The sequence below is a fragment of the Mirounga leonina genome, unplaced genomic scaffold (genome assembly GCF_011800145.1).
Source record: "Mirounga leonina isolate KUSES-001 unplaced genomic scaffold, KU_Mleo_1.0 Mir_150, whole genome shotgun sequence".
In the NCBI taxonomy this organism is placed as follows: domain Eukaryota; kingdom Metazoa; phylum Chordata; class Mammalia; order Carnivora; family Phocidae; genus Mirounga; species Mirounga leonina.
Window position 1 is genome coordinate 25,671,692 of NW_023270374.1, and position 24,461 is coordinate 25,696,152.

Below are 24,461 nucleotides of genomic sequence, written 5' to 3' on the forward strand. Positions count from 1 at the left end.
GGGGAAGAGAGGTCTTCGAGGATTCACAGAAGTTCATGTGAGTGAGGAGCTAGAGATGAGACTTGTGAACTTTATCTTGGAATCACTGGAGCTGAGAAAGGGTTTTCAGCAGGGGAGCAGCACAATCTGATGTATGTTTTATAAAGTTCACTCAGGCTGCTCTGAGGACACACTGGAGGGGGCCAGAGTGGCAGCAGGGAGGTGAGTGAAGTAGCTGCAGTTGTCCTGCTGAGAACTGATGGTGGCCTGAGCCAGGGGGACACCTGCGGGATGGAAGAAAGTGGATCTGAGAGAGGCAGTGGAGGCAGAATAGGCTAGACTTGCTGAAGGACTAGAAATGAGGAGGGGGCAGGGAAACAGGTTGGGGAAAGAATAAAGGGGTGCCCCAGGGGCTGTGGCTGGGTGGACATTAGTGCTTATTCTTGTTGATGAGGATTACTGAAAGAGGTTAAACTGAGGGTTGAGGGTGACACACTTAGCTTGATCTCAATTTTAGACAGGCAGCATTTTTAAAAAGACTATTTTTTACTTTTAGCAGCTTTAGGTTCACAACAAAGTTGAAAGGAAGGTACAGAGATTTCCTGAATAGCCTCTGACCTCACACATGATTAGCCTCCCCCATTATCAACATAATTCGCCAGAATGGTACATTTGCTACCAAGGATGAATCTACATTGACAAATCATAGTCATCCAAAGTCAATGGTTTTTCTTAATGTTCACTCTGGGTGTTGCACATTCTATTGGACAAATGTACAATGACATATATCCATCATTACAATATCATCACAGAGTATTTTCACTGCTCTAAAAATCCTCTGTGTTCTGTCTGTTCAGCTCTCCCCCAAAACCCCCGGGAATCACTGATCTTCTGATTGTCTCTATAGTTTTGACAGACAGTATTTTTTTAATCAAAATTTAAAAAAAAATTTAAGATTTTATTTATTTGACACAGAGAGAGCGAGCGAGAGAGCGTGCACAAGTAGGGGGAGTGACAGGCAGAGGAAGAGGGAGAAGCAGGCTCCCCGCTAAATAGAGAGCCCGACATGGGGCTCAATCCCAGGACCCCTGGGATCATGACCTGAGCCGAAGGCAGACACTTAACCACCTGAGCCACCCAGGCACCCCTTGAATCAAATTTTTTATTTTGAGACCATTGTGTTTTTTTCTGTGTATTCATATATACCCTTTACCTAGTTTCCCTCAATGTAACATTGTGCAAGACTATTTTATATCACAACATACAGAACAGTTCCATCACTATAAAAGGCTGCATTTTGGTAGCCATACCCACCTCCTTCCCCTCTCCCTGTCATCCCTGATGTCTGTCAACCACTAATCTGTTCTCTGGTTCTAAAATTTTGTCATTTCAAGAATGTCATGTAAATGGAATCGTATAGTTTATGACTTTTGAAATTGGCTTTTTTCCACTTATCATAATTCCCTGGGGTTTCACCCAAGTTATTGTGCATATCAGTAGTTCGTTCCTTTTTATTACTGAGTTGTAGTCCATGGTATGGATGTATCACAGTTTAACTATTCACCCATTGAAGAACATCTGAGTTGTTTCCAGTTTTTTACTATTATGAATAAAACTGCTGTGAATACTCATGTACAGATTTGCATACAAATGCTAATCTACTCACAGTTTTGCCTAAAATAGGAGAAGATTTACTGAAGCTCATCCAGGGGAGCAAACCCCAGGTTTGGGACTCTAGATTTTGGGGATAACTAGACGGGAGGTGAATGAGTCTGCCCAGGAGGAAGAGAGAGAATCCAGACTGAAGGAACCTTTCAAAACAAACATTTAGGGGATGGACAGAAGAGAGCAGAGCAGTCTGTGAAGGAGTGAGCAGAGAGGTGGGAGAAGACCCAGGAGGGAGGTATCCTAGAGTCAGAGAAGGAATGTCTCAGGAAGGAATGTCCGATGCTGCCAGGCATTCTTTGGTGATTTTGGTGGAATGCTGGGGGCTTAAGCCCCATGAGGTGGGTAGAGGATGATTGGGAGATCGTAGAGGAGATAGAAGGATGATTCATGTTGAAGGGAGGAGAGATAGGAACACGGGTTTAAGAGCGGGCATTCTAGAGAGACCTGAGCATGTGTAGCTGTTGATGGGAAGGAGAGGTTGCAGGCATACTGTGAAGAAAGGGACCAGTTGGTGGAGAGTGGTTTCTGAGGGAGCAGGAGGGGTTGGAGGGGAGAGCTGGCCTCAGGAGAGACACAGTATGCATTGTGAGAAGAGAAAATACGAATTCACTTCGGCTGCAGCAACTAATGGTTCTAATTTCCGTTGCCTTTAGAAGCTGGAGCAGGTGTCCAGGTAAAAGCTGAGAGGTTGGAAGCAGAGCATTGGCTGTGGGGACAGAGAGAAGGAGGCATCCTCTGGGTTTTTTGGGAGGGAGGCAGTGTGCTTTGGTGCCCACTTAGATGTGAGGAGACCTGTCCTCCAGCTGGTGACATAGCTAGACAGTGTACTACTGTGAACCTCAGCAGCAGTGACAACTGATTGGAAAACACGGAAGTACTCAGCCTCTCACGGGTGCCCTGACCGTAAATTCAGATTACACTGTTTACTGAGGAACTGAAAAGAGCAATACAACGTTGGAAAACAAGGGAAGCAAGGACGCCCAAGTGCAAACAGATTTGTGGGATTTGTAGGGTAGGATGGGAAGACTCGGTAACATGATTTGTGGAGGGGCTTATGATTTAGGACCATACTGTTCCCTGAGGAAGAGAGAAGTCCAGTCTAGCAGTGGTTTAAACAGGGTAGAGGTTTATTTCTCTCTCTCTCTCTTTTTTAAAGATTTTATTTATTTATCTGACAGAGAGAGAGAGAGCATTTAAGTAGGCAGAGTAGGAGGCAGAGGGAGAGGGAGAAGCAGGCTCCCCACTGAGCAGGGAGCTGGACGTGGGGCTCAATCCCAGGACTCTGGGATCATGACCTGAGCCGAAGGCAGCCGCTTAACCAACTGAGCCACCCAGGCGCCCCTAGAAGTTTATTTCTCTATGGGAAATTTCTGTATGGGAGTCCAGAGGAAGACGGTCCAGAGCTCCAAGGATGGCTGTGTTCTACAAGGTTCTCAGAGGCCCAGGATCTTTCCAGCTTTTGCCCTGCAATTCCTAGGGTATGGCCCTTTTCCTTATGATATGGGATGGTGGCTAGACTTCCCCAGTATCATATTCTTGTTGTAGGAAGCAGGATGGAGGATGGAGCAAAAAAGGGCATCACATACCAGGCAGTTTTAAGATAACTTCCCAGATACCACCATAGAACACCTTTCCTTAAATCCCATTGTCCAGAATTTAGACATTCCTTAGTTGCAAGAGCAGCTGGGAAATGTAATCTTTATTGTGGGGGGCCACATTTTCAGTCAAAAATCTTGGATTCTATTGCAATGGAAGTAGGAGAGAATGTATATTGGGGCACAGCCAGCTGTCTTTGCCACAGAGGGCTTGTGTTGGGTCTGGCTCGTAAGGGGGAAGTCAGAGACTCCATTTCTTTTTTCAGGAATGGACAATCAGACCGTCCTGGCGGTCCAGTCATTGTTGGATGGCCAAGGAGCAGTCCCTGATCCAACAGGCCAGAGTGTCAGTGCACCTCCTGCTATCCAGCCACTGGGTGAGTATCTGCTCAGGTTCACAGTTCACTGGTGGGAAGGGCGGGTAGCTCCCTGTGAAAAACAGGTGGGGCTCATGAAGGGGTATAGGAGTGAATTGCCTACTGGGGTGCCCAGGATACCATCTGGTGTCTGAACCTTCTTCTCCCCTTCCTCCCAGCCTGGGTTTTCAGGCTCATGTTTTTCTCTGCTTAGCAACGAGGACACACTTTCTCAGTCACTTAGTGAATGTGAGGATCATGACATAGGGAATGGCTAAGAGCTTAGTAATGCTTGTACCTTTGACCCAAAAGTTATTTCTCAGCCTCCCCTCTATGGAAAGAACAGGCTGAACATGAATCTCCAATTTCCAGGCCAGTCCCCTGAGACACAGAGAAGGCAAGGAACTTTAGAGCCCTGTGTGAGTCTGTGTATTCATTTATTCATTCCACAAACATTTTTGAATACTTGGGAACCATTCTGGGCACAGAGAGATACCCACCTGGGTTTGAATCCTTGTTCCCGTAGTTAGTTACTGGCTGTATGACCTCAGGCAAGTAAGTTAACTTCTCTGTGCCTCAGTTTCTACATCTGTAAAACAAGGATAATAGTCTTACCTCGTAGAAACCTTTTGAGGATACTTGGGACTCACTTTCAGTTGTTTTGTAAATAAGGAACGCAAGTTTCTTGTGGTTTGTACAGATGAATGCTTATTTCTCTCTCTCTTTTTTTTTAATTTAAATTTATTTATTTATTTATTTTAAAGATTTTATTTATTTATTCATAAGAGACAGAGAGAGAGAGAGGGAGGCAGAGGGAGAAGCAGGCTCCCCAAGGGGCAGGGAGCCCGATGCGGGACTTGATCCCAGGACCCTGGGATCGTGACCTGAACTGAAGGCAGACACTTAACCATCTGAGCCACCCAGGCGCCCCTGCTTATTTCTCTCTTACATGAAGTCCTGATGTGCATTTGGGGGTGGGTATGGTGAGACTCAGACCCTGTCTTTCTTATGGTTCTATTGCCCTCTACCTACAGTCCAGGTTGGCTGCTCCAGCTTTCCACTTTCATTTCCACATTCTAGCCAACACGAAGGGAAGAAAGAACAAAGTGGAAGTCATACGCCTTCCTGTTTTGTTTTTTTTTTTTAAGATTTTATTTATTTATTTGAGAGAGTGAGAGAGCAAGCGAGCACGAGTCGGGTGAGGGGCAGAGGGAGAAGCAGACTCCCTGCTGAGCAGGGAGCCTGATGCGGGACTCGATCCCAGGACCCCGGGATCATGACCCACGCCGAAGGCAGAGGCTTAACCGACTGAGCCACCCAGGTGTCCCTATATGCCTTCCCTTTTATTTTTTTGATGTAATTTTCTTTATTAATAGAGTAAAAAAGAACAACACGTATCATTCACAAATAGGTGTAGTTAAAGCGCTTGACAAATTCAACACCCATTTGTGATAAAAATCATTCAGTCAGCTAGCACTAGAAGGGGGAGATTTTCTCAATTGAATAAGGGGCATCTACACAAAATGTACAACTTACATTGTACTTAATGGGGAAACGTTATGTCTTCCTTTTAAAAGGAAGTTGCATAGACACTATACTTTTGCTCTCGTCCTGTTGGTCAGAATTCAGTCTCATGACATGTCTAGTTGCAAAGAAGGCTGGGAGATAAAGTCTTTAGTTAGACGGTCATGTTTCCCACTATTTCTATCTAAGAAGGGAGAGTGGATGTTGAATGACAAATAGACATTTCTGCCACAACGTGTCAAGTGCTTGGCACCCCTCAGTGGGTGGTGTCCACTATGGCTAATCATTCATTGAGTTTTTCACTCATTCACTAAATACCCATCGAGGGCCTCCTATGTTACCCAGGAGATACTGCAGGTATGGTAATAAGTAAGACTCATTTCCTCCCTTTCGGAGGACTCATGGTTTGCTGGTGCTGGGAAGAGTGTGAGATTAGCAATGCACCCAGCTGGAGGAACTGTGGCGTCTAGCTTTAGGAAGGCTTCCTGAAGGAGGTGACATCTGAGCAGAGTCTTGCAGAGTAAGTTGTTCTGAGAGAAGCAGCTTGCAGGGGGAACGGGGATGCAGAGACGTAGAAGGTCATGTAGCCCATTTGGGGACTGATGAACAAATTCAGGCAGGATAAAGATTCTGAATTTCTCAGCTTTGAAGCGTACCCACTCCACTATTTCCTGAGTTCTAATTTTTCTTTTCTTTTTTTTAAAGATTTTATTTATTTGACAGAGAGAGAGACAGCTAGAGAGGGAACACAAGTAGGGGGAATGGGAGAGGGAGAAGCAGGCTCCTTGCCGAGCAAGGAACCTGATGTGGGGCTCGATCCCAGAACCCTGGGATCATGACCTGAGCCGAAGGCAGACGCTTAACGACTGAGCCACCCAGGCGCCCCTGAGTTCTAATTTTTCGATACCTGGGTAGACATGGCTGGATATTCCTGCAGTTGCCTATGTGGTTTTGAAATCTCCTTTTGGAAGCACAGAGTTGGCACTTGACACAAACACGCTGAGTCACAGATTGCTGTTAGGTTTTCCCCTGTTTCTCACTGTGATGCCCTCTCATTTATCTTGCTTTTTATCAATGTTCCTGTCCTTCTGCTACCGTGTGGGTGTGACCCCTAGATGATGAGGATGTTTTTCTCTGCGGGAAGTGTAAGAAGCAGTTCAACTCACTGCCGGCATTTATGACCCACAAGCGGGAACAGTGCCATGGGAATGCCCCACCCCTGGCCACCGCCTCATTGGCCACTAACAGCATCTACACGCCTTCGGCAGCCCCCACAGCGGTCCAGCAGGCCCCACCTCCTACTAATCGCCAGGTATTCATTCGTTCATTTGTGTGTTCGTTCATTCATTCATTCAAGTCTTTTTTTTTTTTTTAGAGAAAATTTTTTTTTATTTATTTGAGAGAGAGAGAATGAGAGAGAGCACATGAGAAGGGGGAGGGTCAGAGGGAGAAGCAGACTCCCTGCTGAGCAGGGAGCCTGATGCGGGACTCGATCCTGGGACTCCAGGATCATGACCTGAGCCGAAGGCAGTCGCTTAACCAACTGAGCCACGCAGGCGCCCCTATTCAAGTCTTTTTTGAGCATGCACTATGTGTCAGGCACTGTGTGGGCACTGTGATGGACAAATATTCCACATCACTGCCCTCATGGCGGGTGAGATAGTACCCAAACATCTATGTAGAGATATACTTTTTTCAGGGGATGTTAAGTGCAGAGAGATGGGGATGCCAAGACAGGGATGGGAGGTTTTGTCATTTTGTATATGGTGCTTGGGGAAGAGCTCTGTGAAGAGGTGACATAGGAACGGAGGCCTACGGTGATGAGGGAATGAGTCATGCTGCTAGTGTAGGGAAGAGTATTTTAGGAGAAGAGATCAGCAAGTACAAAGGCCCTGGTGTGGGTGTGTGCTGGGTTTATTCCAGGACCAGAAAGGAGGTGAGCGTGGCTGGAGCTGAGTGAGTGAGGAGGAGGGTGGGAGATGATAAGTTCAGACAGGCAACAGGGGGATCCTGGCGAGCATGTGCGCCTTGTGGGCTTTTTGTCTGAGTCAGATGGGAACCTTAGGAAGGTTTTGAACAGAAGAGGGACATAGTCTGATTTACACTTAAACTAGATTACTCTGGCTGCTGTACAGAGAATACATTTTGGTGGGAGTCAAGAGAGAAACCCAGGAGGCTTTAGGGGGCTGTTGTACCAATCCAGGCAATAGGTGGTGGAGGCTTGGTCGGATGGTGGCAGTGGAGGTGGAGAGAAGAAATGAGATTTTGGAAATGTTTTGAAGGTGGAGCCAAAAGAGCTTGTGGATAGGCTGGATGTGAGGTGTGAGATCAGGAGGAGTCAAAGGGGATCCACTGCAGAGGTGGAGTTGCCATTTACTGAAGTGGGGAAACAGCAAGAAGAAGATCTGGGGGGATGTCAGGAGTTCAACTGGTCATGCTGGATTTGAGATATCCATTGGACCTTTAAGTGGAGGTGGTGAAGATGCAGACAATCTACAAGTCTGGAGGTCAGGGGAGAGCAGAGACACCCTGGGTCAGGGGCTCTTAGAGGGATTAAAGAATCCTCATAAAGGAGGCTGGACATGTCTCAGGATGCCAGGTCAAGGGGTTAGATTTCCTTCTGGCTTCCTCTTGTCTCCTTATTCCTTTAAAACGTTATCTCCATGCACTGTATAGACATAATTCCTGCCATCAGAATAAAAGCATTCACCCCCAGACCCATAGGACTTGTACGCTGATACTTCTCAGGCTGCCACAGACCTCTCCTAATACAGAGCATGGTGATTCCCACAGGAATTCTATAGTGCTATTGTTTTAGAATTTTTGAAGTAAGAATATATAATCTGCATGTTATTACATAATTTGATTTTTCATGCAATACCTTTTATCTGTTGTGTAGTATTCTATGCTATGACTGTATTGTATTGTTTTACTCCATTTCCCCTTTGATGGACACTGAGGTTCTTTCCAGTTATACACTATTTGAAATAAAGCTATATAGAATACTCTTGTTCATGGACTCCCTGTGGACATGTGTGAGTGTTTCTGTAGGAGAGATACCAGAAAGTATTATTGCTGGGTCATGGGGTATTTCTCTTACAGAGAGTTATGATTTATTCTCATTTCATAGATAAGGAAATGGAAGTTCTGAAAGGTGGAGTGACTTGCCCAGGGTCACACAGCAGGGAGAAGTAGAGGTGGAAATGAAACACAGGTCTGTGGGGTTCCAGAGCCCGAGTCTTTTGCATCATGCCCTGTTTCCTTCCAGAGCCTCAGACATATCTCTTCTCTTCTCTTCCCTTCCCTTCCATTCTCTTCTCTCTCTCTCATTCACACTACCCAGATCTCCACGTACATTACAGTGCCCCCATCCCCGCTGATCCAGACCCTGGTGCAGGGGAACATCTTGGTGAGTGATGATGTGCTCATGTCTGCCATGTCGGCCTTCACATCCCTGGACCAGCCCATGCCCCAGGGCCCCCCACCTGTGCAGGTAAGGAGGGGGCCGGCTTCTCATAGGATCTTAATTCCAGACCTGTATATTGACTGCCATGGATTTGGAACCTTGTAGAAAGAAGAGTGGATGGCCTCAGCTCTCATGCTGAAGAGAGACTGTCAGTCTCCCCTTGGCCTGCCCTGTTGTGGGTAGGGAAGGGGTCACTTCATTTGGGACCTAGAACATGACTTTGGGGTTTCACGGCCATAGTCTGGCTATTTTGACTCCTATTTTTATTCTTTTTTTTTTTTATAAGATTTATTTATTTGAGAGCGTGAGCGAGCCCAGGTATGCATGCGGGGGACGGGGGCGGGGGGCAGGAGGGGCAGAGGGAGAGGGAGAGAGAGAATCTCAAGCAGACTCCCTGCTGAGCACAGAGCTCAATGTGAGGGTCAATCCCATGACCTGAGATCATGACCTGAGCTGAAATCAGGAGTCGGATGCCTTACCACCTGAGCCACCCAGACACCCCCTCCTAACTTCTTAACAAAAGTGTTCCATGTCCATTGGAAACCATTAGAAAATACAAAATAGAAAAGTAAAAATAAAGTTTAATTATTCATAATCTGGAAACTAGAGAGACATGGCAACTGACTACAATGTGCGATTCTTTTTTTTTTGGTTTTTCTTTTTCTCCTGTATTTCCCACTCCTCTTCACCCATTTTGCCCACCCTTCCCCGGCAATATGCAATTCTTGGTTGGATCCTGGATTGGGGGGGGCGTGGAGAGTCTAAAGGCATTATTGGGACACTTTGGGGAAATGAGAATAGGAAGCATTTGAATATTTTAGATAATAGTATTATATTAACATGTAGTTTCCTGAGTGTGATTGTCAAATTGCGGTTATATAGGAGAATATCCCCTTCTTAGGAGATGCATCTGAATACAGTATTTAGGAAAAGAGTGTTATGATGTCTGCAGCTGACTATCAAATGGCTTGCTAAAACACAAATATAACCTTGAATGTATGTACATATATACACACACACATATGTACATTGCAGATGTGGCAAAATGTTAACAACTGGTAAATTAGATGAAGTTTAAAGACTGATCAGTATGTTCTTTTTTTTTTTTTTTTAAGTAATCTCTATGCCCGCGTGGGGCTTGAATTCACGACCCTGAGATCAAGAGTCACATGCTCTATTCACTGAGCCAGCCATGGGCCCCTGATCACTGTATTCTCTTTGCAACCTTCCTATAGGTTTGAGATTTTTCAGAATAAAAGTTGGGGCACACCTGGCTGGCTCAGTTGGTAGAGCATGTGACTCTTGATCTTGGGGCTGTGAGTTTGAGCCCCACATTGGGTATAGAGATTACTTAAAAATAAAATCTTTTTTTTTTTTTTAAAGATTTTATTTATTTATCTGAGACAGAGAGAATGAGAGAGACAGAGAGCACAGGAGAGGGGGGAGGGTCAGAGGGAGAAGCAGGCTCCCTGCCGAGCAGGGAGCCCGATGCGGGACTCAATCCAGGGACTCCAGGATCATGACCTGAGCCGAAGGCAGTCGCTTAACTAACTGAGCCACCCAGGCGCCCAAAAATAAAATCTTTAAAAAAAATTTTAAAAAAAGAATAAAAGTTGGGAAGTCAATCAGTTAATCAACCACCCCTACTCTCTCCCTCCAAAGAAAACACTATTAGAATTTTGGTGTCTGGCTTTCCTGATCTTTAAATGCAAATAAAGAAACAGCTTTTTATTTTATTTTTTTAAAGATTTTATTTATTTGTCAGAGAGAGAGAGAGAGAGCACAAGCAGGGAGAGCAGCAGATAGAGGGAGAAGCAGGCTCCCCGCTGAGCAAGGAGCCCCATGTGGGACTCGATCCAGGACCCTGGGATCATGACCTGAGCCAAAGGCAAATGCTTACCTGACTGACCCACCCAGGCGTCCTGAGAAACAGCTTTTTATATAAATACATTTATAAAACACATATCTATATCAATGGACCATGTTAATATGCACTGTTCTGAAACTTGCTTTTTTTTATTTTGCCTTTTGCTTAAAATCATTATCTATGCCTATAATTCTATATCAGTATTTTCTAAAATGTTCCTCAGAAGAGTGGCTCCTTGGGATGTTCCATACAAAAAGAATCTCTGGTCAAACCAGTATAGGGTGGAGGCATTCTACTTCTTTCCTTGCCCTGTCCCTGGCTTTTTTTTCCTGCAGTAAAACACTTTTGATTTTTGTCACCCCAGATTTTTCCCCAAACACGTTTGACTGTGGAACCCAAGGAGCGGCAATTAAGAGGTGCATCCTTTAGGGCGCCTGGGTGGCTCAGTTGGTTAAGCGACTGCCTTCGGCTCAGGTCATGATCCCGGAGTCCCTGGATCGAGTCCCGCATCGGGCTCCCTGCTCGGCAGGGAGTCTGCTTCTCCCTCTGACCCTCCCGACCCTCACCCATCTCCTGCTCTCTCTCTCTCAGTCTCTTAAAAAAAAAAAAGAGGTGCATCCTTTATAAAATACTGATCACCATCATTTTTTTTTTAATTTTTAAAAAAATTTTTTATTTATTCATTTGAGACACAGAGATAGAGAGAGAACATGAACAGGGAGAGAGGCAGAGGGAGAGGGAGAAGCAGGCTCCCCGCTGAGCCAGGAGCCCGATGTGGGGCTTGATCCCAGGACCCTGGGATCATGACCTGAGCCGAAGGCAGACGCTTAACCATCTGAGCCACCCAGGCGCCCCACCATCATTTTTTTTTTAAGTAAGCTTTTTGCCCAACGTGGGCCTTGAACTCTACCCAGAGATCAGGAGTTGCATGCTCTACCAGCTGAGCCACCCAGGCACCCCTGATCACTATCATTTTAATAGCTGTTAAAGATTCCATCGTGTGGATGGGACATCTTCTATATAGTCAGCTTTCTGTTAACAGACATGTAGGTCATTGCCATTTTTTGCTGCTATAAAAACTACTGGAGAACCATCCATGTATGCATATCTTTGCCCACCTGCTTAATTATATTTCTATGGTATAAATTTCTAGAAGTCAGTGGCTGTGTTTCAGGGGTCCACAGCCCCCACAATTCGGTGACTCTCTAGAAATACTCCTAGGACTTGGGATAGTTGTACTCATGGCTGTGGTTTCTTCCTGACAAAGGATGCACAGCAGGATCAGCAAGGGAAAAAGACATTAGCTGGAGTCTAGAGAAATTCAGGCATCGGTTTCTACTGTTCCTCCTCTTGGGGCAATGGGGAGAGATCACACAAAACACTTTTTCCTCCAGCAATGAAGAGCAGCAACGCATGTGCGTGTTTCTGCCCAGGAAGCATACCTAAGATTCGAGGCTCAGGGCTTTTCCTGGGGATTGCTCATGTAGGTGCCACAGTGACCAAAATTCCAGACTCTTAGAAGGAAAGGAGGTGTTCACCACAGATCACACTGTCTGTACAATCTAGGTGACCTAGTACAGAATGGGCAGTGCCCCCAGATGATCAAAACAGCCTTATTGATCATAGGCAACCTTCCACAAGGTAGGTTCTCAGAGGCCATTCAAGAGCCAGTCCCACAAGCAACCCTCCTAAGACAACAACAGTGGGGCTGCTAGATCAACTCAGTTGTGTCCAAGCTGGGCCTTTTTGTCGACTTTCCTAGAGAACAGGGGTAGTGGCACCTGGCTGATGCTTCCTCTGTATTCTTCCATGCCTCTGTTGCCATGCCTCCCGTCAGCCCTGTCCTCTGAGCTGCCTTGTGAGGGGCTTTTCTTTCCACATGGCTGGCTAAGACAAATGTCCTTCCTCGCTAATAACAAGACAGCTGGTGTCAAGAGGGTGTGACACTTTATTTATTTTATTTTTTAAAATTTTATTTATTTATTTGAGACAGAGAGAATGAGAGACAGAGAGCATGAGAGGGAGGAGGGTCAGAGGGAGAAGCAGACTCCCTGCTGAGCAGGGAGCCTGATGCGGGACTCGATCTTGTGACTCCAGGATCATGACCTGAGCCGAAGGCAGTCGCTTAACCAACTGAGCCACCCAGGCGCCCCGAGGGTGTGACACTTTAATTCTCTCTTCTGATTTCAGAGCAGCCTGAACATGCATTCTGCACCCAGCTACCTCACCCAGCCTCCACCACCTCCTCCCCCACCTCCACCACTGCCCCCACCCCCGCCGCCCCAGCCCCCACCGCCCCCATCCCAGAGCCTGGGCCCCCCTGGGCGTCCCAACCCTGGTGGAAATGGCGTGGTGGAGGTGTACAGTGCCACGGCGCCCCTGGCTGGGAGCGGCACGGTGGAGATCCAGGCATTGGGAATGCAGCCCTACCCACCCCTGGAGGTGAGCAGAGGTTGGGGTTTGGGCTGGAGGGGGAGAAACTGGTTATGGTTATCATGGGTAACCTGAACCTTTCCCAGGCACCAACTGTGTGTCAGACACTGTGCCAGAGGTAGCATGGGAGACAAACCCAGATCAGGGGGGTAGCCACACCCTGGGAGAGAAGGACTTTAATCAAGCCATCATACCTATAAAGGTAAAATGCAAACCATGAGAAGGTGGTACGAAGTAGAAGTTATAGCAGAAATACAAGCTACCCTCAGGGAGTGCTCAGAACATTCAGAGAACACCAATGTTGTAGGGAGAAGTTTCCAAAAAATTATCTATGTGAATGTCTCTTATATTTTAAAAAATTTTATTTACTTATTTTTTTAGAGAGAGAAAGGGGGAGAGAGCAGGGTGGAGGGGCAGAGGGAGAGAGAGAGAGGATCTCAAGCAGACTCTGTGCTCTGAAGCTTGATCCCACGACCCTGAGATCATGACCCAAACCAAAATCAACAGTCGGATGCCCAACCGACTGAGCCACCCAGGAGCCCCAATCTCTTACATTTTTAACAGGCTAGATGTATGGGTTAGCTATGGCTGTGTAAGAAATATTCCAGAACCTCAGTGGTATATGGCAAAATGTGTTTATTGTTCTCGCATCTACATGGCTTGCTTGGCAACTCTGCTGATCTTGGCTGGGCTCTCCCAGGTGTCTGGAGATGGCAACTATCAGCTGCTATAGGATGGCCTGGGTGGGACGAGTTGGGTGACCCAGCTCTGCTCCGGCCATCTCTCATCGTCCGGCGGGCTCGCCAGCCATGTGCTCACAGCAGTGCTAGAGGTGCAGTCACGCAAGCAGAAATGCTCCTGGCCTCGTGGAGCTTAGGCTTGTGACCGGCTCTCTTCCGTTGGTCAAAGTATGTCCCAAGGCCAGCTTAGATTTAAGGAGTCGGGAAACCGATGCCACATCTTGATGGGGAAATCTGCAGAACCACGCTGCGAATGGGCACAGGTACTGGGAGGGGGTAGAGAATCGAAGCCACGAAGCAGTCTGTGTACCCTATGTGCCACACTCATTCCCTGCTACAAGCTCAAGGTGCTCAGAGTTCAGAACCTGCCCCAACCCCAGTGCTAGGGGGCACGGTTCTGACAGCAAGAGCCTGCCTGCACTTGAGGTCACATTAACCCCCCCTCACCTTACAATCTGGCCATACAGACATTCCATGTTTAGAGAGCATGGTTCTCTCTAAAGAGAACCAGACCAGTGGGGAAATCTACCACCAGCCATGTGATGTTATGAGAGCCTGCAGGGGATTTATCCTAGCCCGAGGGAATAGAGCAAGCTTCCCTGTGTTGGGTTAAAAAAAAGCAAATAAGTCAGTGAGATGCTGAGAGGATGATTGTGGCCTGGTAGGCAGAGGGGGCCAGAGCAGAGGGAGCTGCTGTTGTTTATTTTCCATGTGGACGAGGGTGCTCTTTGAGGGCAGAGCCTGAGTCTTCTTTGATTTGGCATCCTTAGCCCCTAGCAGAGTCCCTGGCCTGTGGCACACCTATAGTAGGTGTCTGAAATAGGGCTCTCTGACCTCAGTCTCCTCTCCTCTGCAATGGGAACTCCCCTTGTAGCGCTGTTGAGGATAAAGAGAGCAAACCCAGTGGCAGTCACGTAATTACTCAGGAATGTCTTGCATGATGGGTGAATTCATCCATGTGATACATATTTATTGAGTGCTGTATTGGTCAGGAAAATAGGGACCACTCTAGGTATTTCTGGCAAAGGGATTTAATGCAGGAGGTCAAGTGCTTACAAAGGTGGCTTCGGGAGAGCTAGATGGAGAAAAAGGCAGAGTTGGCAGGTGCCAGTGGTTTTCAGGTTCACTGTTGTTGCTTGGCCCAGAGGGCTAGGACGCTCCTGCTGTGCCCAGAGGTGGGGAAGCTGTAGGATTCTGTTGCTGTGCTGTCATCCTCGAGGCTGGTGGTCAGGAGGGGGATGTAGAGTTCAGCCAGCCACTCCAAAATTTAGGACTGCACACCTTCCTGTCTCCCGTCACCTCTCCCAGAGGAAAGCAGTTTCTACCTTCCTCTGCCTTCCAGATCTCATGCAGGTGCTTCTCGTGAGCAGAACCTAATTTGTGCTCAGAACCTTGCTGGCAAGGGAGTCTGAGAATGTGTATATCAGGAGAGAGCATGGAAGGGTGTAGGAATGGCGCCAAAGGCCAACAGGCGAGATCTAGCAGAAGCATCTACCATTTCACGTGGTGCCATATTAGATGCCCAATACATGCATCCACTGATAGCAACTCTTCTGGTTCCTGGACCCAATTCTAATGTTGGGTGGGGTCCTGCCCCCCCACGCCAATGCCAAGCAATTCTCAGACACCAGCACAGTGTCCAAGAATTCCAACTCAATTCTGATGCTATCTACCCAGAGATAACAGCAGATCCCACAGGTTAAGGGTTCAGTCCTGCAAGATTGTCCTCACCCCTACTTTAGCCAGTTGCAAGCAACCTATGCTTCTGATGGACAGACCACAGGTAGGAGGTTCCAGCGACCTCCTCCTTAGGTTCTATTAATTTGCTAGAGTAGCTCATAGAACTCAGGGGAACATTTACATTTACCAGTTTATTAAAGGATATAATAAAGGATACAAATCAACAGCCCAGTGCAGAGATACATAGGGTGAGGAGTGGGGAAAAGGGCATGGAGCTTCTGTGTGCCACTCACCCCATATCTCCCTGTGTTAATCAACCTGGAAGCTGTCCAAACCCAGTCCTTTGGAGTTTTTATGGAGGCTTTATTACATAATCATGAGTAAGTCGTTGGCTGTGGCTGATTCAGCCTCCAGCCCTTCCTCGCTCCCCAGAGGTTGGGGGATGGGACTGAATGTTCCAACCCACCAGTCACATGGTTGGTCCTCTCTGCAACCAGCCTGCCCTTGGATCAGGGCCAAAAGTTACTTTCATTAATAATAAAACAAAAAAAAATAATAAGATACCCATTTCACTTTTACAGCTCTGAAGCATTTCTAGGAACTGTGGATGAAGACCAAATATATCTGACAAATATATTTTGGTCATCTGAATGAACAAGTATATATTTTTTATGTATCATTATATTATAATATATAAATGAATTCACTGGTTCAACAAATATTTACTGAATGCCCACTCTGTGCCTAGGATTACTCCAGGCTTGGGGATAGAGCAGTAACCAAAACAGACCAAAAGTCGCTGCCTTCATGGAACTAGGCAGATAATAGATAAGTACGTAAAACACATAATTTATTAGATAATGGTAAGTCCACAAAGAAAAAAAAAAGCAGAGAAGGATAGGAAGTGAAGTTTTGGATAGGCCAGCCTAGAAAAACCAACGAATGACGAGTATATCATTGAATTAATGAATTCTTCACGATGCCCCAGTGTCATGATGTAAGCTTAGTGTTAGCTAGGTTTGAGTGGCTCAGAAATCGTTTGGTGTGAATGAATTTCTTGTGACTTCAGTGTCAGTTCTCAGTTTAGACATGCGTGCTGGTGTGGCATCAGGCAGGGCCAGTTAGGAAGTGGGGTTGCTGGTGAGGGCACAGACCCTTCTGATTTCCTGGTTCTTCTGTGCTAACAAACTACTACTCCCAATAAAGCAGTAACAGCAGCTAATGTTTATTGAGTATTTACTGTATGCCAGGCACCATTCTAGCTGTTTACATGTTAACTCATTTTTTGGTAAAGATTTTATTTATTTATTTGACAGAGAGAGTAATTTTTTTTTTTTAAGATTTTATTTATTTATTTGAGAGAGAGAGAATGAGAGAGAGAGAACACCTGAGAGGGGATAGGGTCAGAGGACGAAGCAGACTCCCTGCCGAGCAGGAAGCCCGATGCGGGACTCGATCCAGGGACTCCAGGATCATGACCTGAGCCGAAGGCAGTCGCTTAACCAACTGAGCCACCCAGGCGCCCCAGAGAGAGTCATTTAATCCTCACCACAACCCAAGGAGAGGAGTACTCTGATTATCCCCATTTTACAGATGTGAAACTGGGAAATGTTGAAAGAGTTGCCTAGGATCACTTAGACAATAAGTGGCAGAGTCAGGATTTGAACCCAGACTGCTGGCTTCAAAGCTGCTTCTAGCCTGCTGGCTCCATGAAGTTCTATAGGGTCTTGGGAGTGACTGGGGTGTCTGAGCCAGATGGAGGGGTTAGGATCGCGATCCTGGCTGAGATTAGCCGGGGCCACAGTGAGGGTCCCCCTGGCTGTATAGCTCTTTTCTGTCCTTCCCAGGCCTCTCTCCCTCACTGTGCTGTCCTTCTAGGTGCCAAACCAGTGTGTGGAGGCTCCAGTATACCCCACCCCTCCGGTGTACAGCCCTGGCAAACAGGGATTCAAACCGAAAGGACCAAACCCAGCTGCCCCCATGACCAGCGCCACGGGGGGCACAGTGGCCACCTTTGACTCCCCACCAACGCTGAAGACCTGCCGGGCAAAAGGGGCCAGTGGACTCCCAGAAGGTGGGCCCGCCGCCTGCCAGGGGCATCTTTCCTCAGCATTCTCCTGTCCATAAGGCTGCCTAGTTCTGGTCTTCCTTTTTATGATGGTCAGGATTAAGTGTAGTTGCATGTAGTGGAGTGACTTTAAAATGATCGAATTTTATTTTTCTCCTGTGCAAAACAAGGCCAGTGGCAGGCAATTTGGAAATTGTGTGCTTGTATGGTCATTTCTTCTGTCTTTCTGCTCTGCTACCCTTAGGGCATAGCTTCTGTTATCAGGGTGCCTCGTCATCTAAGATGGCTGCTGGAGTCCCAGTCATCAATTTCATATTCCAGGCAGTAAAAAGGATAAAAGAGGCATCTCCCAGCTTCCAGAAGTTCTGCATGATGCTTTTACTTCCATCTCATTGATCACAATTTAGTCACATGACCCTATCTAGCTGCAAAGGAAGCTGGGAAATGTCTCTTTTATTTTTTAAAAGATTTTATTTATTTGAGAGAGAGAATGAGAGAGAGAGAGCACATGAGAGGGGGGAGGGTCAGAGGGAGAAGCAGACTCCCTGCTTAGCAGGGAGTCCGATGCGGGACTAGATCCCGGGACTCGATCCTGGGACTCCAGGATCATGATGTGAGCCGAAGGCAATCGCTTAACCAACTGAGCCACCCAGGCGCCCCTGGGAAATGTCTCTTTTAGCCAGAAACATTGATGTTCCCATTATTTGGGGGATTTGTGAGGAAAGAAGGGGGGCAGTGGATATCAGGCAGGCAGGCAGTGGTGTCTGTCACCCCTTCAGAGATGCTAGGGATGGGACGGGGCAGTATTAGAAAGTGGTGGTGGAGGAGGAAGGCACAGAAATCAAGAATTTTTCAGGGGCTTTCCAGTCAACTACTTCCATCCCTCCTTCCTTCCACAGATATATGTTGAGCATCTGTGTGCCAGGCTCAGTGTCAGGTGCTGAGGATCCAGCATTGTGGTCCGTGATTTCTCCACCCTCTGTTGCAGTTAATGGGAGAGACAGACAGGGAAAACAGGCTAACTGTTTATGGGTTGCTCCAGGAAGGAGGTTAACAGGGTACTATGATTGAGAATACTGGGGAGAGACTGGAAAATGATGCTACCTCTCTATCTAGGGATGAGAAGGAGGCAGCTTTGTGGCTATCTGAGGGACGAGCAAGAATAGCAGGTCCTGAAATAGGACCACACTTGAGGTCTTTCAAGGTTAGCAAGGAGTCCACTGCAGCTGGATGGAGAGAATGATGAGGTTGGCAGGAAGCAGAGGATGCATAGCCCTGTAGGCCGCAGCAGAGAGGTTGGATTTTTATCCGAGGGCAGAGGGGAGCCTTTCAGAGGTGGTTCTGCTCTTCCAGGCAGAGCATTGCCCGGGTTTTCCTCCTCCAGGCGCTGTGAGAGGCTCTGTGCTGCTTCCCCTGCCTGTGTGCAGGTGTAGACTTCCCCTGGCTTTCTGGCCCCACATCCAACGGGTAGAGTGGTAGGAGGCTGTTCTTGTTGCCTTCAGTTACACCTCAGCCTCACCATTCCCAACCCCCCGCCCCACCTTGTTTTTCAGCTGCAGGGAAGCCAAAGGCTCAGAAACTCAAGTGCTCATACTGTGACAAGTCATTCACCAAAAACTTCGACCTGCAGCAGCATATCCGAAGGTACCCAGGCGTGGTGGGGCCGGTGCTTCCTCGGCAGCCCTGGCTGGAGGGCCTTCCACAGTAGAAGCAAGGCTCCCTTCTCAGTCCCCTTGCCAGGGTGGTGACCAAGGCCCCATCCATCCTGTCATGGTTCTCAGACCTTCGGTCCAAGTCAGGTCGGTTTTCCCTCTTCTGTCTCAGGAGCAGGAGGAGGGATCTGTGAAAGTTGTGGGGCCTGCTCACTATGGTGGAGAAGGTCCGAGCCAGGCGGGGTCGGGGAAGAAATGTACTCGAACTGTAGGGCCTTTGCAGGAGTGAGGGGTGCCTCAGTCCTCACCTCTGCAGAAAGGTCTGACCTCGAGGGCTGCCATACCACGCTGTGGGAATATGACTACGAGTTCTGCTCACTCAGGACTAACCGTCCTGTCCTGTCCTGTCCCAAGGACATGCAGGGAGCCCCTCGGGGCCTCGGCTTTTCCATCTGCGAAGTGGGGGTGGGGGGTCTTGTTCCGTGTTTGTCACAGAAAGGGATACATTGGTACCTGAGATGATTTTAGGTGGTTTGTGGTTATGGTGTCGAGAAGTTCTGAAAGATGTAGAAAATTACTCTCTTTTCAAATTCTTTCAGTCCTCGGCGAGTCAAAGGAGAAAACCTCGGTTTGGTGCTAGTGTGTGTTGAACACCTTTCACATACTTGCTCATCTTTTATAGCAAAGAGAGAGAGAAGGAGAGAGCACGTGGATGCATGCGTACGTGCACACCTCAGATTCCAATCATGACAGGCAACAGCTTCTCACTAGACCAGGGTTTCTCAACCTTGGAACTATTGACTTTTATTTTCTTATTTATTTATGTCTGTCTGTCTGTCTGTCTGTATGTAAAGTAGGCTCCACACCCAGGGTGGAGCCTGGTGTGGGGCTTGAACTCAGGACCCTGAGATCAAGACCTGAACAGGCCTGTACCTCTGAAACCAATAATACATTATATGTTAATTAATTGAATTTAAATTTAAAAAATTTTTAAGTTAAATTAAAAAAAAAAATACCTCACAAGTCTACACTAGCGCTGCTCAATAGAACTTTCTGGATGGAAATGCCCAAATTGGCAGTGTCCAGTAGGGTAGCCACTGACCATATGCGGCTGCTGAACACTTGCAATGTGGCTCGTCTGACTAAGAAACTGAATTTTTTTTTTTATTAACATAATGTATTATTTGTTTCAGGGGTACAGGTCTGTGATTCATTAGTCTTACACAATTCACAGCACTCACCACAACACATACCCCCAGTGTCCATCACCTAGCCACCCCATCCCTCCCACGCCCAACCACTCCAGCAACCCTCAGTTTGTTTCCTGAGATTAAGAGTCTCCCTGTCGGGCGCCTGGGTGGCTCAGTTGGTTAAGCGACTGCCTTCGGCTCAGGTCATGATCCTGGAGTCCCGGGATCGAGTCCCGCATCGGGCTCCCTGCTCAGCTGGGGGTCTGCTTCTCCCTCTGACCCTCCTCCCTCTCATGCTCTCTGTCTCTCATTCTCTCTCTCGCAAAAAAAAAAAAAAAAAAAAAGAGTCTCCCTGTCTGGTTTCGTCTGGTTTCATTTTTTCCTCTCTTCCCCTATGATCCTCTGCCTTGTTTCTCAAATTCCTTATATCAGTGAGATCATATGATACATGTCTTTCTCTGACTGACTTATTTCGCTTAGCATAATACCTTCTAGTTCCATCCACATCATTGCAAATGGCAGGAAACTGAATTTTTAATTTAATTTTAATGAATTTAAGTAGCCCCGTGTGTCTTGTGTCAACCTTATTGGATAATGCAGCTCTATAGATCTTAATGATATTTTATAAATTATTGCATTTTTGGTTACTTTGTATTTATGATAAGTGGTTTTCCATATAACAACAGGAAAGCTTAATTTTTAAATTATTTAAGAGCAGATTTATTTGAAGGGAAATATTAAATAATGGTACAAGTTCTGTGCTGCGACTGTGCCATTTCTCCTTCAGAGAATAAATCCCTGTTTGAGAGGGCTTAAACAATTAGGAAATGTTTTCTCTCACCGTATGGAGAAGGCCCGCAGGGAAGGTCAGCTCCGGGGCTGGTTGATTCAGCAACTCAGTAATGTCACCGAGAGCTCAGGGTCTTTCTGCCTCTGGCCTGCCGGCTTGTCCTCATGGTGTCACCATGATGGCCACCAGCATCCGCATGCTCTGTCTGGGCCTTCTTGGGTGTTGTGAGCTCCTGTGCTGAGGTCACGTCCCAGTTCCACATGAGGGTGCTGACAAGCTTTGTTTCCCATAGCCACACCGGTGAGAAGCCCTTCCAGTGCATTGCATGTGGCCGTGCCTTTGCCCAGAAATCTAATGTCAAGAAACACATGCAGACTCATAAGGTGTGGCCTCCGGGGCGTAGCGGTGGCACTGTCTCCCGCAACTCTGTGACTGTACAGGTCATGGCCCTCAACCCCAGCAGGCAGGAGGACGAGGAAAACACAGGTAGGTAGAAGTGGGGAATGCCATTGTTCCCATACCTGTCCTCTGAAGCTTCATGGGTTTTATTCCTAGCTGTGTGACCTTGGGCAGCCTCCTTGACCTCTCTGGGCTTCAGTCTACTTTATCTATAAAATGGGGCATAGCATGAAAGGAGGGATGACAAATGTACAGTATGCCTGGCCTTACTCTAATACTGTACCCATGGAAGACAACACTAATCAATCACCTGTCTTTTGCTGTGCTTGGATCCTGCCTCAGAATCTACTTTCGATATATTGCTCCAGGCAGTCACTATCAGTTAACTTGAAATTGAAACCTACTTGACTTCCATGGGCTTAAGTTTCCAAAGCCTTTTACATTTTGTAGAATTCCCATCCGAGCCATCGCTTGTCCCTGAGCTAGTGATCATGTCCCTGATATTGGTTTAATTCCTGTTCTGTATGGGGGTTGAGGAGTCACTAGGCCTGGAGCAGTGCTGTTAACAAAAATGTGATATGGCCAACATATACAATTTAAAACCTTCTAGTAGCTACATAAAAACAATACTTAAAAAAAGTGAAATTAATTTTAATCGTATGTTTTATTTAACCTAATATCATCTTAGTATATAAGGAAATTATTAATGAAATATTTTATATTTTTTTATGCTAAGTTTTCAAAATCCAGGGTGTATTTATGTGTATAGCGTATCTGGATATGGACTAGCCACATTTCTAGTTCTCAGTCACCACATGTGGCTCGTGGCCACTGTATTGGACAGTGTAGGGCCAGAGCTAAGCCCTTCCTGTATAGTCCCCCGGGTGAGCAAAGCCTGCCACATACCAGTGAACGAAGGGGGTGTTTTGCTGCATGAGCAGCCTGTGGCCACTTTTATTTGACCCTCCTACTGGAACTAGCCCTACAGTGTGTTTAGTCAGTCTCTGTGTGCCCTGTGCATTTTTTGAGCTCCTTGGGGAAGAATCTGTTTCTTTTTTTTTTTCAAAATTCCGACAGTGCCTAGCACCAGGGGTTCAACCATATAGCAGATATTTATGGAGGCCTCTGTAGAGATGAGGTCAGAGGCCCCTGTCCTCAGAAAGTGAGAGAAGGGCAGCTAAACAGATGTTGTAACTGGAATGGGGAGCTGGGGAGGTGTGATGAATACAGCCAGGGGTAGTGTTCAGGATTTTTAACAACCGTGGAGAGGCCTAGGGAAAGGCCAGTGAGGGGAGATTTGAGGCAATAGCTGTTTACCAGTCAGGATGTAAGTATTCAGGAGGTGAGCATCTGGAATGGCTATATCCGTGCGCAAAGCAGAATGTGAGTGCAGGGCCTTGAGTACAGTGTCCAACACCAAGCACGTGGTAGGTGGCTGGGTAGACCCAGCAACACACAGGAGGTGCTCTGTGGGTCCTTCCTGAATGTCATGGCCCTCTGTCCTGACTCTTCCTCTGCCCTTCTCAGTGACTTCTTCCCTGGTTTTCTCCACAGGGTTGGGTCAGTCCCTGTCAAGTGCCCCACAACCCCAGGCCTTGCCTGCCGCAGGTGAGGATGAAGGGGACAAGCTGGAGGCCAAGCAGGTCGTCTTCATTGACAGCTCCTATCTGTGCCAGTTCTGCCCCAGCAAGTTCAGCACCTACTTCCAGCTCAAGTCCCACATGACCCAGCATAAGAATGAGCAGGTAAGTGGGTGGTGGGCAGCGGGAGGCCACAACCACCCGAGTGTGAGCCTTGGCTGGTGCTGGGGTCTTGAACACTGTCTAGAAAGGGACAGGAGTGGGCCTCAGTTGCAGTGAGCTACCATCTAACCACCCGAGATAGGCCAAGCTTTCCCTCTCTAGGTGGGGCCAGCTTACTGGGCTATTATGGTGCTAAGCCAAGGGAGGAAACCCACCTCTTATGGGTCATATAATATAGAAACTGGACATGAGAAAAATTCTCAATGCCCCAAGAAAATCTAACGTCTAAACACCTACCTATGGAGGATTGACCATAGTCTTTTTTTTTTCCAATCAAGATATAATTTGCATCCCACAAAATTCACCCTTTTTAAAGTGTACACTTCAGGAGCTCCTGGGTGGCTCAGTCAGTTAAGTGTCATTTTGGCTCATTTTGGCTTTCAGGTCATGATCTCAGGGTGGTGAGATTGAGTCCTCCATCTGGCTCCATGCTGGGCTTGGAGCCTGCTTAGGTTTCTCTCTCGTAAATAAATAAATAAATAAATAAATAAATAAATAAATAAAATCTTTTTTAGAATTTCAGAAAAATCTAAAGAATATATAGGTTGAAGAATGCATTTATTAGATGCTGGACACCCTGCTAATTGCTTTACATTCAATATTTTATTTAATCTTCATAGCAACCTTAGGGATAGGCATTTTCAGTATATCTAAATGAAGAAACCAAGGCCCGGAGGGGTGAAGTGACCTATCCAGAGTCACACCACCAGTAACTGACTAGGTCAGGGTCAAAGCCAAACCCCATGTCATTAACCACCTTGCAGTATGTCCTCCCCAGAATACAGCAACAAAATCCAGCATATTTTGTAGAGTTTGTGTTTTTTTATTATAATTGGGATCTGTTCATACATATAATTTTGAATTGTACTTTTTTTTTCCTGATAGCTTATTTTTTAAACTTTTTCTTTTGGAAGAATTGTAGATTCCCAAGAAGTTGCAAAGATAATAGGGAGAGATCCCTTATGCCCTTCAGTCAGTTTCTGTCAATGGCTACATCTTACCTATCTACAGCCTGATATCTACACCAGGAAACTGACATGGGTGTAAAGCTATGTATAGTCCTTTGCCATTTTACCACCTGTGTAGGTTTGTACTGCAATCACAGTATAGAACTATAACATCACCACAAAGATCTTCCTTGTTCCACCCCCCTCATTATTACACCTGCTCGCCTCTTCCCCAGCATCCTCAGCCTCTGGAAACCACTATCAGTTCTCTCTCTTTATAAGTTTGTCATTTTGAGAACATTGTA

The 24,461-nt window shown here is 46.8% G+C and overlaps 1 protein-coding gene across 6 annotated transcripts in view; it reads left to right on the forward strand.

Annotated features, from left to right (window-relative positions):
* The window catches only part of ZNF341 (zinc finger protein 341), a 56,646-nt gene that overhangs the window by 1,725 nt on the left and 30,460 nt on the right, over positions 1-24,461 (forward strand). For 4 of the 6 annotated variants that reach the window (XM_035006128.1, XM_035006129.1, XM_035006124.1 and 1 more), the window contains exons 2-9: positions 3,509-3,619; positions 6,238-6,434; positions 8,466-8,615; positions 12,646-12,897; positions 17,187-17,382; positions 18,930-19,020; positions 21,301-21,494; positions 22,962-23,152. In XM_035006128.1, coding sequence (XP_034862019.1) covers positions 3,509-3,619; positions 6,238-6,434; positions 8,466-8,615; positions 12,646-12,897; positions 17,187-17,382; positions 18,930-19,020; positions 21,301-21,494; positions 22,962-23,152 — 1,382 coding nt within the window. Of the gene's footprint in view, positions 1-2,966; positions 3,126-3,508; positions 3,620-6,237; positions 6,435-8,465; positions 8,616-12,645; positions 12,898-17,186; positions 17,383-18,929; positions 19,021-21,300; positions 21,495-22,961; positions 23,153-24,461 lie in introns of those variants that run through there. The other 2 variants (XM_035006126.1, XM_035006125.1) reach the window with 2 other exon arrangements.